Source organism: Microcaecilia unicolor, chromosome 2, assembly GCF_901765095.1.
Source record: "Microcaecilia unicolor chromosome 2, aMicUni1.1, whole genome shotgun sequence".
Classification (NCBI taxonomy): domain Eukaryota; kingdom Metazoa; phylum Chordata; class Amphibia; order Gymnophiona; family Siphonopidae; genus Microcaecilia; species Microcaecilia unicolor.
Genome location: NC_044032.1, coordinates 17961099 through 17980609, shown reverse-complemented (window position 1 = coordinate 17980609; position 19511 = coordinate 17961099). Strand labels below are relative to the sequence as shown.

Here is a 19511-nt window from a genome sequence, read left to right as displayed (position 1 = left end):
TAGGGACAAAGTACCTAAATATAGTGTGTACAGTGCTGTGTACGTCTAGTAGTGCTATAGAAATAAGTAGTAATATCTACCAGCTGCCTGCTCCAGTAGCTCTTTACTTGATAGTATTAACACACTGTATACACTCCAGGAAATTAAGTACCAAACAAAAAGAATTACAATAATGCTCAGCAAAATAATACCCAAAACTATTACGAAGTATCCAATCAAAATATACTCATATCACTTGCGTAGATACACTAATTCTTTAACCCACAAAAGACTCTTTATATTCATCCAATCACATTTCATTCATTCTCTTTTCTTTTGAATGACCTCAGCCATGTTCGTTGCCAACAAACAATTGTTTTTTATGGCAACGTTGTCAACATCATAACATCTTTATAGGTCAACTGTATTGACTACTGTTTTAATTATTTTTTTAGAAAGCATCTACTCAGACAAGCAGGTACCTTTTATCTTTCACAGGTATCTGCATATCTGTAAAATCAGTATAGGCCTGGCCCTTGCACAAGGGGCAAGTGAGTGACCAGCAGGTATGCAGCAGATGATATACTGATCTGGAATGACTTCAGCCAGAGAAGCTTTCTCATGTGGTATTCAAATTTGTTGCCAGTAATTCTTATACATTGCCTGAGAAACAGAAAAGCATTATGAACAGAAAAATTTTAGAGAATTAGGGAAATTCAGTATTGGGTAAATTCTAGGGGATACCCATTCATGTGAAATACCTAATCCAGGAAAGGGTACTTATTATTATGAAAAAGAAATAAGCAGTTTGTGTAGAGACTTCAACTATTGTTGTGTGTAAATAAATGTGATCTGTTTGAGAGCATATACAGAGAAATAGAAACAAGATATAGATATTATATGGGCATAACACTGTTTGTTGTTGTTGTGTAGACAGACAAAAAGCATTATAACTCAAAAAGCTTTAGGTGGACTAGAAGGCCACACATAAATAGAGCACAGAGGATAGCAGATAAATTACCACATTCAAACTTTTCAAAATTCCTTTGGACCTTCTACGACTTTTCTGTGCACCCACTCGACTTGCGATATTCTTTCTTAAGGGTCTGTCATGCGAATGTCTACTTATATGCACTTATAGAAAGCACATCCAATGATACATGAACAGCTAGACCATTTTACATTGCAAACATCTCTGAAACCTATCATATTTGAAAATATCATTTCCTTATAACCTTTATAATTTTCCCAAAAACGTTTTTTTTCAGCATATTCTCGACGGCGGACTAATGCAAGGGTCCTTCCCTTAACGCCGATGAGATTTATGTTTCCCTATTTCTAGATTTTCAGTCTGCCTCCTTCGGCAGCACGTTCTGATACACAAATAGCCTTTCCCTGGCTGCGGTCCCTAATTACCACTTTAAGCTGGGTCACGCAGGAGCCAATTTCCAATTACTGGAGACTGACCCCACCCTTTGTGCAGGTTCCGGACTTCTTATAGTCTGTGTTGGCTGCTCTTTCCCCCAACAGTAATAAAGGGAGTATGAAATGCCATCTTAACCTGTACCAAGGTATATTTTTAGGGTTCTAGGCACTGAACAGAAAGATTGACTGACTGGTTTCCACCTCTAATAATTTACCTATTAGTTTGGGTAACTTACTGTCCTTGTGCACAGCAGTGGGTTTCTTTTAGGGTCCCTTTTTAAATCTGTCACCTTTAAACCTGGGCATCTTTAAACTTGGGCACCGAACGGAACACTTACTTTGTATTCAAGGTTTCTTGTTTCTGGGAAGGTTGCCAATTCTAGCTTGCTTACCAATTCAGCTCTGCTGAAGCAGCATATCAGCACTGCCATTTCTGCATTACAAATTGTATTTTTAATTAGACAGTGTCCCATCAAGGAAGAAAAAGAGAGGGGTGTTGCGAGTCACCTTCTCTTTGTATACTTACTGTCCCACCCCTTTGTGAATATATAGAATTCATTGTCTAGGTGCCTCTATATGGGGTACTCTCCAAATTGTCCCCCAGATTAATTTTTTATTGTGAATACGAACAAGTGTTTTTTTTGGGGTTTGCCCTCATTCGGGTACTATAATTTTAGCTGACCATTACGTTATTTTTTTTAATAGGTTTTTTATGTTAACCGGTCTAGAGTTGGCCGAGGGGTTTTATACTGGTCGAGGTGACCAAGAGTTCCAGTTTAATACTGAGGGATATTTTTGTATTCCAGTCTAAATTGACTGAGGGTTATTCCGGTTCTAGGTGTGAAACCGAGGGTTCTTTTTTCCAGTCTAGAGTGACCGAGAGTTTGTCCAGTCCAGAGGGACTGAGGGTCCATTCCAGAGTAACTGAGGGTCTTTTTTTGTCTGATCTACTGACCGAGGTTGAGGGTTTTTTTTTCTTCCGGTTCAAGGTGAACCGTGTTTTTTTTGTAATACAGGTAACCTTTAGCGATCCTGTCTTAAGTCTTGTAATGTATCATAGTAGCATAGTAGATGACGGCAGAAAAAGACCTGCACGGTCCATCCAGTCTGCCCAACAAGACAACTCATGTGTGCTACTTTTTGTGTATACCCTACTTTGGTTTGTACCTATGCTCTTCAGGGCACAGACCGTATAAGTCTGCCCAGCACTATCCCCGCCTCCCAACCACCAGCCCTGCCTCCCAACCACCGGCTCTGGGACAGACCGTATAAGTCTGCCCAGCACTATCCCCGCCTCCCACCACCGGCTCTGGCACAGACCGTATAAGTCTGCCCAGCACTATCCCTGTCTCCCACCACCGGCTCTGGCACAGACCGTATAAGTCTGCCCAGCACTATCCCTGTCTCCCACCACCGGCTCTGGCACAGACCGTATAAGTCTGCCCCGCACTATCCCCGCCTCCCAACCTCCAGCCCCGCCTCCCACTACCGGCTCTGCTATGCAATCTCGGTTAGGATTCCTTCCTTCTGAACAGGATTCCTTTGTTTATCCCACACATGTTTGAATTCAGTTACCATTTTCATCTCCACCACCTCCCGCGGAAGGGCATTCCAAGCATCCACCACTCTCTCCGTGAAGAAATACTTCCTGACATTTTTCTTGTCTGCCCCCCTTCAATCTCATTTCATGTCCTCTCGTTCTACCGCCTTCGTATCTCCGGAAAAGGTTCGTTTGCGGATTAATACCTTTCAAATATTTGAACGTCTGTATCATGTCACCCCTGTTTCTCCTTTCCTCCAGGGTATACATGTTCAGGTCAGCAAGTCTCTCCTCATACGTCTTGTTACGCAAATCCCATACCATTCTTGTAGCTTTTCTTTGCACCGCTTCGATTCTTTTTACATACTTAGCAAGATACGGCCTCCAAAACTGAACACAGTACTCCAGATGGGGCTTCACCAATGACTTATACAGGGGCATCAACACTCCCTTTCTTCTGCTGGTCACACCTCTCTCTATACAGCCCAACAACCTTCTAGATACAGCCACCACCTTGTCACACTGTTTCGTCGCCTTCAAATCCTCAGATACTATCACCCCAAGATCCCTCTCCCCGTCAGTCAGGGTTCTCCAATGAACTTCTAACCCAGCCCTCTAAACCAGTGAATTCCCAGTTATTCCTCATCCCTTCGGGCAATGCTTGTGCAATGGTTGCATGTTGGGTCACTTCCTTCTCTTTTGCCAGCCTGAACCCTACTGTTCATATTAACCATGAGATGGTATGGAGGCTTCTGCAGTTCAAGTGAACAGCTGAGTCTAGTCAAGAAGAGGAAGCAGCTGCAAAGATGCCAAGGGTGGCCCATCCCAGTGCTGGAGTTTGAAGACCAAAGAGTGAGATTTTTCTTGCGGACCCTAGGCATGTCTAAAACTAGTTCTGGCATATGCACATTCCAAAAACTGATATATTCCAATCAGTAGATAGAAAATAAAATTCTTTTTCTATCTTTTCTTGTTCAGTCATTTTATTTTTCTTATTATGTTGGTCCTAGTCTCTGGTTTCTTCTTTCTTCTCTTAACTGTCTTGCCAGAGTTTCCTTGTCCATTTGGCATGTTTCTCTCCTTGTCCACTATACATTTTATCTCTGCATCCCTATCTATCTGACCAAGCATCACCCCAGTGTTCCCCCCCCCCCCCCCATTTTGAGCATCTCCCATTTCTGTGTCCTTATTCCCCCTCCCCTCACGTGCCAGCATCTCTCTCTCCTCTCTTTTTCTTCCCTCTCTCTGCCCCAACCCCCAGGGGCAAGTGTTTCTCTCCCCTCGCTCCTGTTCTATCTCCCCTTTGTAGGACCAGGACCTCTCCTCTTTCTTCTTTCCCCATAGGTCCTGGCACCTCTCTTTCCTTGTCCTCCCCCTTAAAGTCCTGTCCTGCACCTCCCTTTCTGTGCCCTCTTTCTTCCTCACCCCCTCATGGTATCTCTCTTCCCTACCTATCCAGCACCTCTCTGACTCTTGTCCCCCCCCCCCCCCGATGCAGGTACCTCTCACTCCTGCCCCCCCCCCCCCCAAAAGCAGGCACCTCTCCTTGCCCTGGTGGTTTAGGTTACTGTTGAGTAGCAGCAATCCTCAGCTGCTGCTGCCCATGCCAGCTCCATAGTTTAAAATGGTGGCTGCATCCTCTTATAGTAGTTTCGTGAGAGTTTGCGGCTACAATTTTTTAACCGTGAAGCCAGTGATTAAGGGATCGCTGCTGCCTGACCAAACATCAAAGTTGCTTCCTCTAAGTGCGTGAGAAGAGAGGTGGCTTTGCAACGTGTGAACTGGAGTCGGGGGCCCAATTCATGTGACTATCCAGCTTATAATTGAAAAAGAAAAACGCCTATATTGCGACCCAAATCGGGAGATAGACGTTTATCTCACAAAAACGAATAAAGCGGTATAATCGAAAGCCGAATTTGGACGTTTTCAACTGCACTCCGTCGCGGATGCGGACAAAGTTGATGGGGGCGTGTCAAAGGCGTGGTGAAGGCGGAACTGGGGCGTGGTTATCGGCCGATCAGAGATAGGCGCCTTTCGCCGATAATGGAAAAAAAAATGCTTTTTTAGCGAGAATTTAGGGCACTTTTCCTGGACCCTGTTTTTCCACGAATAGGGCCCCAAAAAGTGCCCTAAATGACCAGATGACCACTGGAGGGAGTCGGGGATGACCTCCCCTGACTCCCCCAGTGGTCACAAACCCCCTCCCACCACAAAAATATGCCGTTTCACAACTTTTTATGTTCACCCTCAAATGTCATATCCACCTCCCTGGCAGCAGTATGTAGGTCACTGGAGCAGTTATTAGGGGGTGCAGTGGACGTCAGGCAGGTAGACCCAGGCCCATCCCCCCCACCTGTTACATTTGTGCTGGTAAATGGGAGCCCTCCACACTGTCCCCCAAACCCACTGTACCCACATGTAGGTGCCCCCCTTCAATCCTTAGGGCTATAGTAATGGTGTAGACTTGTGGGTGGTGGGTTTTGAGGGGGATTTGGGGGCTCAACACCCAAGGGAAGGGTGCTATGCACCTGGGAGCTCTTTTACCTTTTTTTTTTTTTTTTTTTGTAAAAGTGCCCCCTAGGGTGCCCGGTTGGTGTCCTGGCATGTGCACTACAACTCCTGGCCCCTCCCACGAACAAATGCCTTGGATTTATTCGTTTTTGAGCTGGGCGCTTTCATTTTCCATTATCACTGAAAAACAAAAACGCCCAGCTCACAAATTGTCGAATAAAACATGGACGTCTAATTTTTTCGAAAATACGGTTCGGTCCGCCCCTTCACGGACCCGTTCTCGGAGATAAACGCCCATGGAGATAGACGTTTTTGTTCAATTATGCCCCTCCACGTGTGCCACTTGCTCATTTTCTGCTTCTTTCATAATTTGTAGAACTGCACATATCTCACAATATATGCCTACCAAATTCAGAATTCTGTGCCTTTTAAAGTAGTAGTCTAATGATTTATCCACATAATTCTTTCATAAGGTTGTAAAACTGTGCTATAATTTTGATGAATAGTAAAATTTTTACTGAACCACATTTATGGTAAAACAAAATGGATACATGCTTTTAACATACTTTTACATTTTTAAAAAATATATTAACATTTAATGCAGAAAAACAAGCTGTGATGTTGTTAGCTGTGTACTGGTTTGTTCCATTGTGATAACATGAGCTAAGTGTTTTGAAACTCTAGAAAAGATCTAAGAAAATTCTTCCTTTAGTGTTAAATGGAAAGTGTTCCTAATCTTTGGAAAGATTTATGCTTTTTAAATCGATAATGGAGCATTTCTAGTTATTTTTCTTGTTATAATTGTAAACAATAAAACTAAATATATGGGACTAGAGTACTTTTGTTGTAATTCCTTTTCTTCCTTAGCCTTTGAAGACCCTGATAGTGCTGTGGATGACAGAGACAGTGATTACCGCAGTGAGACCAGCAATAGCATTCCACATCCTTACCACTCCACGTTCCAGCCCAATGCCTCTGTGCATCAGTTCCCTGTACAAGCCTGTGTGCAACAACAAGGTGACTCCCGGGATTCCTGCACTGACTCTATGCAGAGCTATGATTTAGATTTGCCAGAACAAAGAACCATGAGGTGGGTTTGTACTTGAAACTTATTTGTATTGTTTATGAAAACATTTTAAACTTGAAGGCATACTAAAAACAAAGGTGAACTAATGGTTTTTTGGTAGTTGTATTATCAATTTCTTGCACTTAAAATAACCAAAAAACAGCCAAACAATACAGGAAGGTGTCTATATTGCACAGTTCCAAATTTCTTATATGTAGACAGTGCAATTGTTATTGAAGGTGAGAGGAAAGGGAAAGAATGTTATATCTGTATGTTGCAAAAGTCAGTGCTGACTGAAAAATACTTTGAATATCCCATTTTAAAACACATTAGAAGCCTAGTTGGCCAACTTAGGATATACAGCCACACATTCATCAAAGTTTGAATGCCTCATGAAAGCATCACATCTCCCTTTTTTGATTACTATCACTTTTTACTTGCATGCTGGTATTGAAAAACTGACAAATTGTAAAAGTGATGTTGGAGTGAAACAGGTAGAGAAATGAAGGATAGATGATGATCAAAGTAGCTTTTAAAACACACTGTTGACTGCTGTCCCTTTGTATACTTTCTCTGTGACTATTTTTCAGGCTTCAGGCAATGTAGCACCAATTTTCGGTAGTGGGATGGGACTTCACAAGTACTACAGTTTAGTACATCCGATGGAAAATAACTTAGAAAAATAGTAGAAGAATATCTTATTTTAATATGGTTTAGTTAGTAGGCCCTGGAAGATATACTGAGCCAAATTGACAAATTAAAGAGTAGTATATCACCTGGACCGGATGACATACATTCAAGGGTACTGAAAGAACTCAAGCATGAAATTGCTGATCTGCTGTTAGTAATATGTAACCTGTCATTAAAATTGTCCATAGTACCTGAAGGTTAGAGGGTGGCCAATGTGAAGCCAATTTTTAAAAAGGGTTCTAGGGGTGATGTTGGAAATTATAGACTGGTAAGCCTGACGGTGCTGGCAAAATAGTGGAAACTATTGTAGACAAACATGGTTTAATGGGACTGAGTCAACATGGGTTCTGCCAAGGGAAGTCTTACCTCACCAGTTTGAAGGTGTGAATAAACATGTAGGTAAAGGTGAGCCAGTTGATGTAGTGTATCTAGATTTTTAGACAGCTTTTGATAAAGTTCCTCATGAGAGACTCCTGAGAAAATTAGAGTCATGGGATAGGAGGCAAGGTTCTGGTGTGGATTAGGAATTGGTTATTGGACAGAAAACAGAGGTAGGATTAAATGGTAATTTCTCTCAATGGAGGAATGTGGAGTGCCTCAGGGATCTGTACTGGGACCGGTACTGTTTAACGTATTTATAAATGATATTGAAATCGGAACGACGAGTGAGATGATCAAATTTGCAGATGATACAAAACTAGTCAAGGTTGTTAACACATGCAGACTGTGAAATATTGCAGGAAGACCTTGAGAAATTAGAAGACTGGGCTTCCAAATGGCAGATGAAATTTGATATGGACAAATGCAAGGTGATGCACATTGGAAAGAATAATCCGAATCATAGTTACCTGATGCTAGGGTCCACCTTGGGGGTCAGCGCTCAAGAAAAAAGGTCTGGGTGTCATCGTAGATAATAAGCTGAAATCTTCTGCTCAGTGTGTGGCGGTGGCCACAAAAGCAAACAGGATGCTAGGAATTATTAGGAAAGGGATGGTGAATAAGACCGAAAACACTATAATGCCTTTGTATTGCTCCATGGTGTGTCCGCACCATTAGTATTGCGTTCAGTTCTGGTCGCCATATCTCAAAAAAACATATAGTGGAATTAGAAAAGGTTCAAAGAAGAGCGACCAAAATGATAAATGGGATGGAACTCCTCTAGTATGAGGAAAGGCTAAAGAGGTTAGGGCTCTTCATCTTGGAAAAGAGACGGATGAGGGGAGATTTGATTGAGGTCTACAAAATCCTGAGTGTTATAGAATGAGTAGAAGTAAATCGATTTTTTAACTTGTTCCTAAAGTACAAAGACTTTTAAAACAAATAGGAAGAAATATTTTTTCACTCAACGTATAGTTATGCTCTTGAACTCTTTGCTGGAGGATGTGGTAACAGAGGTTAGCGTATCTGGTTTTAAAACAGGTTTGGACAAATTCCTGGAGGAAAAGTTCATAGTCTGCTATTGAGACAGAGATGGGAAGCAACTGCTTGCCCTGGGATTTGTAGTATGGAGTGTTGCCACAATTTGAGTTTCTGCCACGCACTTGTTACCTGGCTTGGCCACTGTTTGGAAAACAAGATACTGGGCTGGATGGACCGTTGGTGGTACTACTACTACTTATCATTTCTATAGTGCTACCAAACGTAAGTAGCGCTGTACAGTGGACATAGAGACAGTCCCTAATTGACAGAGTTTACAATCTAATTAGGACAGACAAACAGGACAAACTGGTCTGACCCAGTATGGCTGCTCTAATGTTATGTTAGTACAGTGCTTCCCAACTCAGGTTTCAAAGTACACCCAGCCAGTGAGGTTTTCAGTATATCAACTATGAATATGCATTTTGTAGATTTGCATACCAGGATGTAGTGGATGCAGATTTATTGTAGGTATCCTGTAAACCTGACTGGCTGGAATGCCCAGAAGTACTACCTTAATATGTTGCCAGTTGATAAGAATAATGTAGCCACTTGAGCAAATGTTCTAAAATAAAATGGATTCCTTTTAAGAGTTTCATAGCATTAGTATTTTCAGTTTTGGTGGAATTGTAATTTGGAACGTCCCAGAATAATAAAAGTGCTAAAGAATGTGCTATCTGCTCCTTGAATCTTGTTAGCTTGTTCTGGAAGACAGAAAGATTCCAAGGCAGTAGGACAGAGCAGATATGCTCTGCTGCATACTGATTGAAATAAAGAAGATGGTCAATACATACAGACCTATTAGTCTAATTTCAGTAGTGAGCAAAACTATAGACACAATACTAAACAAAAAATGCAGTACCTTGAAACAAGTAGATTACTGGACAGCAGAAATGATATCCTAAAAGAAGATCTTGACTGACTTGATATTTAATGAGGTAGGTTTTTAAATTAACTTTTGCATTGAATAAGCTTAACACAAATGGTTAGCAAGGATGGAGAACTGCTGCAGAAGAACAGAACTGCACACACTACGATACAGCACAGGAAACAGTGGAGAAAGGAGCCATAAATGTATACATAGTGACTCGGGGGAGCTTTTGACATCACCACCCCCTAGTCCTATTCCTACTCCGTTGGCAGGCCCTTCAAGAAGTTTTTTTTTGTTTTTTTTTGTTAAAGAGAAAATTTGTCCGGTCAAAACACTAACAGACGTAAGGGAATACAGTTATCAGTTCACAAGATCATATTGTCTGATCAGGGAGCAAGGGAGAGGCAGAGGCTGGGGACGTTCCTACCTCCCGCAGTGATGAGTGATGTCCCCATTATTAATATCTCACAGATTACCTTATCTGAAACAAGCCTTTAAGAACTTGAGTTTTTATCATTCATTCCGACCACCTGGTATGATCCTCTGCAGATCCAAATAGATCTTTTCTGGTTTAAAAGGAAACTCCAGATTATTGAATTTATTTCTGCAAATACCAGCAGTTCTAGTACTCATCTGTACTGAAAAATAATTCCGAATGGATGCCTGCTGGACTACCTGATGCATTGATAACCGCATTTAATAATAAGTGTGTACTGAGTGACATTAAAAAGCTAGAAGAAAGGAACAATCGTAAGGTCTCCCATAATCTGAGTCAAGCTGAGCACAGAGCTTTGATAGCCGTATCATGCAATTCCGATATTATGATCAAATCGGCAGGTAAGGGTGGTGGCATAGTAGTAGTTGATAGACTTACATACATTAATGAAATTGAGAAACAGATTTTTGATCAGCGATATGCTCAGCTTGAGGACTGACCCTACTGCCTGTTTTTAGTAAGACTTTGCGGAGCAGCTAATCACTGTTCCCGGTAAACCTCTGCCACCGGCAGTTCTCACTTAGAATAGCACTAAGCTTGGCTCTGTCAAGGGGTTACTTAGCTACAGCAGAACCAGCCGGGTTCTTTCTGCTGGCAATTTCCCAAGAAACACTTTGCCAATATGTGAAATATATTATTTATTATAAATAATTAAAAAAAATATAATACTCTGTGGAAACAAGCAAGCAAACACACAGTAAATACCATTAGATTACACAAAGCAAATATCTATCTATATCTATATACAGTTGACATGTATGTCTCTGTGAGGATATAGTTGAACGTAGAGTACTTGCCCGTAAATTTAGACGTGGTGTGTCGTAAATGTTTCAGGATCCCTCCCAACATGGCCACGGTGTCTTTTCTTTATAAAGTTCAATGTTTGAAGCATCCTGAACATCACTTCTGGTAGACATCACAAGTTAGTCATTTGCCTATCACTTGCGGTAAACGTCGCAAATTGTAAAAATCCCCAATTAATCATTCCTGATACAACTGCAATATAGGAGAATTACCCCTTTCCAAAATAGACAAAAGTATGTGTGAAATCTGAACATATCACATTCCTCAGAGTAATTTAAATATCCTGAAGAATGTATAAAATTTGCATTTCCTTAAAGGTGTCACACTGAAAATTATAGTATATGATGATCAAAAAAATAATAATAAAAAAAAACGCCTCAAGTCTATTCTCAAATTTAGTCTTGGTTTCCTCTTTCTTTAAAAGAGAGATCCAAAATTGCTCTCTCTGTAACAGTTTCTTTAGTCTTTCTGGAGAATCCTCCGATATACAATCAACCGCACAAATCTGAAGGGGAGCAAAGTCATGTCCAAATGCCAAACTATGTTCTACAGTCAGTGCCTCTGTTCTTAATCTCTTCAAACAACTTTTATGCTCAGTTATGTCTCTCCTTAGGGGTCGAGTTGTTTCGCCCTCATAGATTTTCGGGCAAGGACATATTATTAGATAGACAACATAATCTGAAGAGCAGGAAACCATGGAGTTTAGAAACATTTTTTTGTTACAGGATGTATAAAATTCTCCATCAGTTCCAAAGTATTCTGACACAGTAACACTCGGAACATTTTACATGTCTACCTATGGATGTCTTTTTGAATGTAATTCTTGAAATATCAGATGGGCTTATTCTTTCAAATTAGAGTTCCTGGTAAAAGCAAGTCGCAGATGCATCCCAGAAAAAAAACAGATGAAGTCGTGAAAATGTTCCAATGTTTTCTGAGAATTCTGGAGATTTTCTCAATGCCAGGAGAATATTTCAGTATGCATGTAATAGTCTTCAGACTCCTGTTTCTCCCATTTAACAAACAGTAAGTCACGATCTGAAAATCTTGCTCATGTAGGCCTTATGAACAACTTGCTTGGAGTAGCCTCTACATTTGAGATGATCTTTAAAGACTAGAGATTCCGCCCTAAAATCTGAGATCTCAGTACAAATTCATCAGAATCTTAGAAACTGCGAAAAAGGGAGACTTCACTTTATTGATGGAGGATGATCATTTGAAAAGTGAAGGAACATATTGCAGTCTGTTTCATTTTTTATGTAGTCATAATCAAATTGTCCTTTTTTTAAAAATTTTAAATCTTTATTGTAACTTCAACATACAAAATTTATGCAACAATATAACACTTGTCAAGAAAATCAATGAACAGCCGAAAACCGTCGGTAAGCATTGAAGTATCCATCAGACCACATAACTGTAATCCCCCCCCTCCCCAAAACAAACCCCTACAGAGTGAGTAAGGAAGAGTCCGGATGAGCAGACTGTTGCACATAAGGGTCCCAAATGCGAGAATAGGCCAGTATTTGTCCGTTACGCAGAGCAGTTAATTTAGACATTAAATGAATATAATCTAATTTCCGCAGAACTGCTCTAAGTCACAGCAAAGTAGATTTCTTCCAAGCCATAGCCGGTATCAACTTACTTGCCACGAACACGTGAGACCAGTTGATGTGTAGCTATCTTCACACCTTGTGGCTTGAAATGCAAAAGACAGTGTTCTAGCTTTAGGGGTATAAAGTTTTGGTGAGAGAGGAAAAAAAATTTCAAAACATTAGTCCAAAATTCTTGTGCTTGATGACACAACCACCAAATGTGGCACATGTCTCCCACCATGCCACACTTAAGCCAACGCAGTGGGGAATCTGATTGAAATATAGTAGCCAGATCCTTAGGAGTGTAATACCAGCTATTTTGTACCTGTTTTCCATCAGAGCACTAGATACAGACACCTTAAGAAGTGATTTGAATACTCGTTCCCACTGTGAGAACTTGTAGGAGACCCCTAAAATGGATTCCCACTTAAGGTAAAATACAGCTGGTTTTGTATAGGAAAGGAGGGCTCTATACAATCGGGAAATCCCTCCTCTACCTCCCCCTACCACCATCGCCAGCTCCAGTAGGGATTCCACCAACCCCAACTCCCCTTGTGCTCTTCTGATAAAATATTGGATGCTGGGAGCCCATATTCCTCTCGTAGAGCTAAAAAAGAAATCGGCTCCCCAGATCTGCCTCAACTCAATCAATCCTAATCGTTCCCACATCCGGTAACAGGGATCTAGAGTTCCTGGAGCAAACTGTGGGGCATACCGGATGCTCGTATGTAGGAAGTATATCCTATTGAGAAAAAATTTCCCCCTAACTGCCCCCCAAATTGATAAAGGCCCCTGAAGCAACTGCAGGACCTCTTTAATTACTCCACACAGTAGATGGTTGGGAAGCCACGGGACGGCTCTCAATGGAAATGACGGAAGCCAGCCCTGTTCCCATACTTTCCAAATCTTGTCACCCCCCCCCCCCTGCATCCACTCTGCCAGAATGCGGAGATGAGCTGCATGATAGAATTATAACAAAGAGAGAACGCCCATTCCCCCCTAGGCTCTCATTTGATACATCACTGATCTCCGCACACGAGGCGGACTCTTTTTCCAGATGAAAGAGAAGATTCTATTCTGCAAACCTCAAAAGAATTTGTCTGGCAATATGATAGGGAGCGCCAGAAATAAGTATAATAGTTTAGGTAGCAAAATCATCTTGATTGCATTGATTCGTCCTAACCAAGAGATCGTTAGTCCCTCCCAGTGATCAAGCTCCAAAAATAGCTTGCAGATTTCACCCGGAAAATTAGTCTCATATAAATCTTTCAACCGATTAGTCACATTGACACCTAAGTATTGGACATGCCCCGGAGCCCAACGAAAGAAGAGCTGCACCTCTAGCAGGTGCTTTTGGCTATTTGGGATGGAAATATTGAGTGCTTCTGATTTGTTCATGCCAACCTTGAATCCTGAGACTTGACTGTCCCGTTCTATGCTTTAGCAAAAGTTGATCTAATTGGCGATAAAAATTTTTGTAGTCTGCATTGGGCCCATAAACATTTACTAAGGTGTAATTTGCATGGTCCTATAGAGAAAACTACTAGTAAATACTGACCACCCGGGTCTCAAATCACTTTCTCAATTTGCCAAGGACAGGAATTATTAAAAGCAATCAGAACCCCCTTGGTCTTAGGTCTCCCTTGATTAGAAGCAAAATAAATCAGGGGAAATTTAGGATGACAACAGAGGTGTTCTTGTACTGGCCTCAGATGCGTCTCCTGAATCAGGGCAACATCCACCCTCATATGGAGTAGCTCTCGAAACAAGAGTTACCGTTTCATAGGGGTGTGCAGTCCCCTCACATTCAGGAGCACTAATGATACATCAGACATCTAAATCCAAAGATAAGGATAATATACATTCCAGATCTTAGTCAACCTTCCAGTCCCATCCACACATCACCCCTCCTTCCTCCTCCTCCCTCTCTGATCGAACACAACCCCCCCTTCCCCAATACCCTCCCACCCTCCTCGCAACCATCCAGGATCCTCCCTCCTCCAGAGAAGAGGCATCTAATAGAGAAAATGAAGCCCAATTTCCATTTCCCTCCCCCCAACCACTGATACCATAAACACATAGTTGACAATCAGGCTCATTTTCAAAGCACTTAGCCTCCCAAAGTTCCATAGAAACCTATGGAACTTAGCCTCCCAAAGTGCTTTGAAAATATGCCTCATTGTCTCAAATAACATTTGTAAATATTCTTAGTAAGGCAAAGAACCCCAAGCTTCTCTACCTATCCCATTCCCTTGCAGCAACCAAACAACCAGCAGAATACATCAGTGAAAAACAACAAAATGGTTAAATACATCATGGAAGTTTGCTCATGTTGCAGACGCTTGTGGCCCTTCTCCACTAGCTGCCATCCCGGGCAAGCTGAGATGGTCTGGCTCAGTTTCTGCTTGCTGGGTGTCGCCAAAGAAGCGACTGGGTCTCCCTCGGACAGAAGTTCCGTAGCCTCTGTCACTGATTTAATTTGATGCATATGTCCGGCTTTATAAAACACCAGGGCATGGGTGGCGCCATCGATACCGGATATCCATTTCTCGCAACTTTGCAGCAACTGGTTTTAACTCCGCATGATGTTTCAAGGTAGCTGAGGCAAGATCTTGATATATTTCCACAGAGTATGTGTCCCAGTTAAAGTTAGGGATCTTCCTGGCTGCTTGCAGCACTTTCTCTTTGTTTATAATCTTGGAAACATGCGATTATTTCCTTTGATAAGTTATTTCTCGTTGAGCCCATGGCTCTATGCGTGCGCTCCAGTAGGACCTCAGTAGGTTCCACTGGTGTGCCTGCTTGTGTGAGCAATGTGTTCACCAAGCGCTGCACCACCGCCTCGCAGTCCAAATAAGTCGGGACCTCAGGCAGGCCACGAAAGCGCAAATTGCGCCTACGGCCCTGATTCTCGAGATCTTCAAGCTTCTTCACCATTTGCTGGTGCCCAGAGCGCGCTGATCTAGCGAACTCATCGCCTCCACGTGCTCCTCAAAGCGCCCCTCCATCTCTTCAAGGCAGTGGCCCAAATCCCGGATCTCACCCCTCAGGTTGGCACCTGGCTACGCTAAGTCCGTTCAGACCCCCTTCAGGTCCATCCGAATTTCTTTTAACCAGTCGCACAACTCAGGAAACTGCAGTGCATCTCCTTTTTCCACCTTGTCCCCAGAGAAAAACATGTCTCAGGGGGGAAGAGTCCAAAGCGTGTTGCGGGGAGCGCAGGGCCTCCGCCATCGGGCCCGCCACGCGGTTCGTGTTGTATACGCAAATTGGGAAAGGTTTGCCTGAATACTCATCCCAGTAGATAGACGTTTCTCAGCAACAGAAATCCCCCTTCAAAACTTGCTGATTCTTTTGCGCTAGGGATTCACCGCCAATTTGGTTAGGGTCAGTGGGAGATTTCTCCTTAAGCAGCCATGCTGCTTGGTGACGTCACTTCCTCTCAAATTGTCCTTTTGTTTACAAACAAGAATGTCCAAAAAAGATATTTGAGTAGGATGATGATTCAAAGTGAACCGGGTATTTGGATGGCAAGTGTTCAACCGCTCGTGGAATACTGTTAATTCCTCTTCTGTGCCTGTCCAGAGAACAGAAATATAGTAACATAGAAACATAGTAGATGATGGCAGAAAAAGACCTGCACGGTCCATCCAGTCTACCCAACAAGATAAACTCATATGTGCTACTTTTTGTGTATATCTATAGAACGAACCCACATCCCAATAGATTTATCAAAATGATTATGAGAAATCCATTTAGCTTTGAAGTCCTGCATAAACAAATTTGCCACTGAAGGGGCGAAAGTGGCCCCCATGGCCATGTCAGAGGTTTGTTGAAATAAATCTCCACGATATTTGAAATTTTTTTTCCTCAAGGCAACATCTATCAAAGATATTAAAAATGAAGTAGGGATTGTGTGGTTCGGCTCTTCTCTCGCTAGAAATTTATATAAAATCTGAAGCACTTCCATCTTTGGAATTGACATGCATAGCGCCTGGACATACAGCGTAACTAGAGATGTGACTATATTGACATCCTTTATTTGTCTTAATTTCATTAGCAAATCTGAAGAATCCATAATATATGAAAATCTTCTGCTAAGAGGTCTCAAAAAGGTGTCCGCATAAATAACAAAGGTTCTAATACAGAGCCTATTGAAGCAACAATTGGACGTCCCGTCCCTGGGGATTGATGAGAGTTTTATGAATTTTTGGGAGAATATAAAAAAAAGGTGTTTTCGAGTTCTCTCTATTCAAAAATTCAAACTCCAATTTAGATAAATAACCTAATTGTAAACCCTCCTCAGTTCTTTTAATGAGGGTCTTAAGATTAGGAGTGGGATCCTTGGTCAGTCTAATGTAGTCAGTCTGAACAGAAAGTTGACGGTAGACTTCCAGGTCTAAAGGATTCAATTTTCTTGTTTATCTCAGATACATGTTTATCAAAATTTGTTTCCAGAGTAAAGAATTTTTTTAGGTCAAGTTTCTTAACCTTCAAAGTGAAAAAAATTGCAAAACCAAAAAGGATCCAAGGTTTTGCACTTTTTTCACTTATGAGTTTTGGTAAAAATATTGTGTGGATGTTGTATATACATATTTTTTAGATGTCATGCAAAGGCAGCCTACGGTAGCGAAACTTGGGCCACAGTCATCGTGACTGATCTACTCTGCACGCTTGTGTCTAATACTATTTAGAAATTTAAGCTAAGTATTTTTTCACTTCTATTTTTTTGGATCCATGATTTGTCATTCCTGTGAAGTTTTTAGCAATAAGGAGTAAGAGACAAGGGTTTTTTATGCTGATGAAGAAAGTGGACCCATGTTATTTCCTCCATACCTTATTAAAAAATATATATTTGGAGGTTTGTGCACAGAGGTTTTTTTTCCCTTTCTCATTAATGTTCTCTTTGCACTTCACAGGAATATATTATTAAGTACTGTGCAATTTTTATATAAAGAGAAGCCTTTCTGTGTTTATATATCAAGATTCTGTCTTATCCTTTTTGTTGACTGATCACCATTATTGTTGTCTCTGTGAGGATTACACTCAATGGAAATCTCTCTCTATCTCTCTATCAGGCTGTTTAATTCCATTTTATTATAATTCCCAAAGGTTTGCTGCCTTATCTTGTTACTTTCTTTGAACTGTGAGGTATTAGTGGAATATAAACTTGCTTGGTATGTAACCATGCCCCAGACACTAAACCAGCCTTTGGCAATATAACTAAGAATCTGTCCCTACACTGTAGAAGTGAACACCGCTATAATTCTCACCCTTAGATGTGCTGCAGGCTTATCTCAGGCAGCATGAGAACATAAGAATAGCCATACTGGGTCAGACCAATGGTCTTCCAGCAGTGGCCAATCCAGGTCACAAGTACCTTGCAGAAACCAAATTAGTTGCAACATTCCCCTATGTCCATCTCAATAACAGATTATGGGCTTTTCCTCCAGGAACATGTCCAAACCATTTTTAAACCCAGATACGCTAACTACTATTATTGCATCCTCTGGCTGTGAATTCCAGAGCTTAACTATGCTTTGCGTGAAAAGATATTTCCTACTATTTGTTTTAAAACTATTTCCATAATCTTTGTACTTTTTGAAAGAGTGAAAAATTGATTCACTTCTACCTGTTCTACAGCACTCGGGATTTTATAGATCTTAATCATATCCTTCCTCCCCCCCCCTCCCCACCAGCTGTCTCTTTTCCAAGCTGAAGAGCTTTAACTTCTTTAGCCTGCCCTCATATAGGAGTTCCATCCCCTTTATCATTTTGGTTGATCTTCTTTGAACCTTTTCTAATTCCGCTGTATCTTTTTTGAGATATGGCAACCAGAATTGAATGCAGTACTCAGTGAGGTTGCACCATGGAGCGATACAGAGGCATCATAATAGTCCTGCTCTTATTTTGCATCCCTTCCCTAATAATTCCCAGCATCCTGTTGACTTTTGTTTTGGCTGCTGCCACATACTGGGCAGAAGATTTGAGCGTATTATCTACAAAGATACCTAGATCTTTTTCTTGAGTGCTGACTCCTAAGGTGGACCCTAGCATCAGGTAACTATGATTCGGATTATTCTTCCCAATGTGCATCAATTTGTAACTGTCCGCATTAATTTTCATATGCCATTTGGATGCCCAGTCTTAACTTCCTAAGGTCTTCATACAATTTTTCACAATCTGCATGCATTTTAACAACTTTGAATAGTTTTGTGTCATCTATAAATTTAATCACCTCACTCATTGTTCTGTTTTCTAGATCATTTATAAATATGTTAAAGAGCACCGGTCCCAGTACAGATCCCTGCGGCACTCCACTAATCATCCTCCTCCATTGAGAAAAATGGCCATTTAACCCTACCCTCTGTTTTCTGTCCAATCAATTCCTAATCCACAGAAGGACCTTGCCTCCTGTCCTATGACTTTTTAATTTTCTCAGGAGTCTTTCATGAGGAACTTTATCAAAAGCTTTCTGAAAATCCAGATACACTACATCAACCAGCTCACCTTTATGCACATGTTTATTTACGCCTTCAAAGAAATGAAGCAAATTGGTGAGGCAAGACCTCCCTTGGCTTGAACCCATGCTGACTCTCTCCTGTTAAACCATGTTTGTATATGTGTTCCATAATTGTATTCTTTATAATAGTTTCCACTATTTTGTCTGGCACTGAGGTGAGACTTACCAGTCTGTAATTTCCTGGAACACCCCAGAACCCTTTTTTATAAATTGATGTTACATTGGCCACCCTTCAATCTTCTGGTACTATGGATGATTTTAATGTCAGGTTACAGATTCCTAACAGATCAGTTATTTCATGTTTGAGTCTTTTTAGTACCCTGGGTGTATGCCATCTGTTTATCACTCTTTAACTTGTCAGTTTGGCTTAGTATATCTTCCAGGTTCACTGAGATTTCTTTCAGTTCCTCCACATCGTCACCCTTGAAAACCGTTTCTAGTACAGTAGATCTCTTACACCTTTTTTCCGTAAAGACCAAAGCAAAGAGTTTATTCAATCTCTCCGCTATGGCCTCTGAGTGCCGCACTTCAGTCCAAAAAACACTTCAGTCCAAAAAAGAGGTGTAACCTATGTTGAATGAATAAACCCTATGGATTT

The 19511-nt window shown here is 41.3% G+C and overlaps 1 protein-coding gene across 3 annotated transcripts in view; it reads left to right on the top strand.

Annotated features, from left to right (window-relative positions):
- Window positions 1-19511, top strand: part of UNC13B (unc-13 homolog B) — a 763085-nt gene that overhangs the window by 211713 nt on the left and 531861 nt on the right. For all 3 annotated transcript variants that reach the window (XM_030192818.1, XM_030192817.1, XM_030192819.1), the window contains exon 8: window positions 6323-6545. In XM_030192818.1, coding sequence (XP_030048678.1) covers window positions 6323-6545 — 223 coding nt within the window. The remainder of the gene's footprint in view (window positions 1-6322; window positions 6546-19511) is intronic.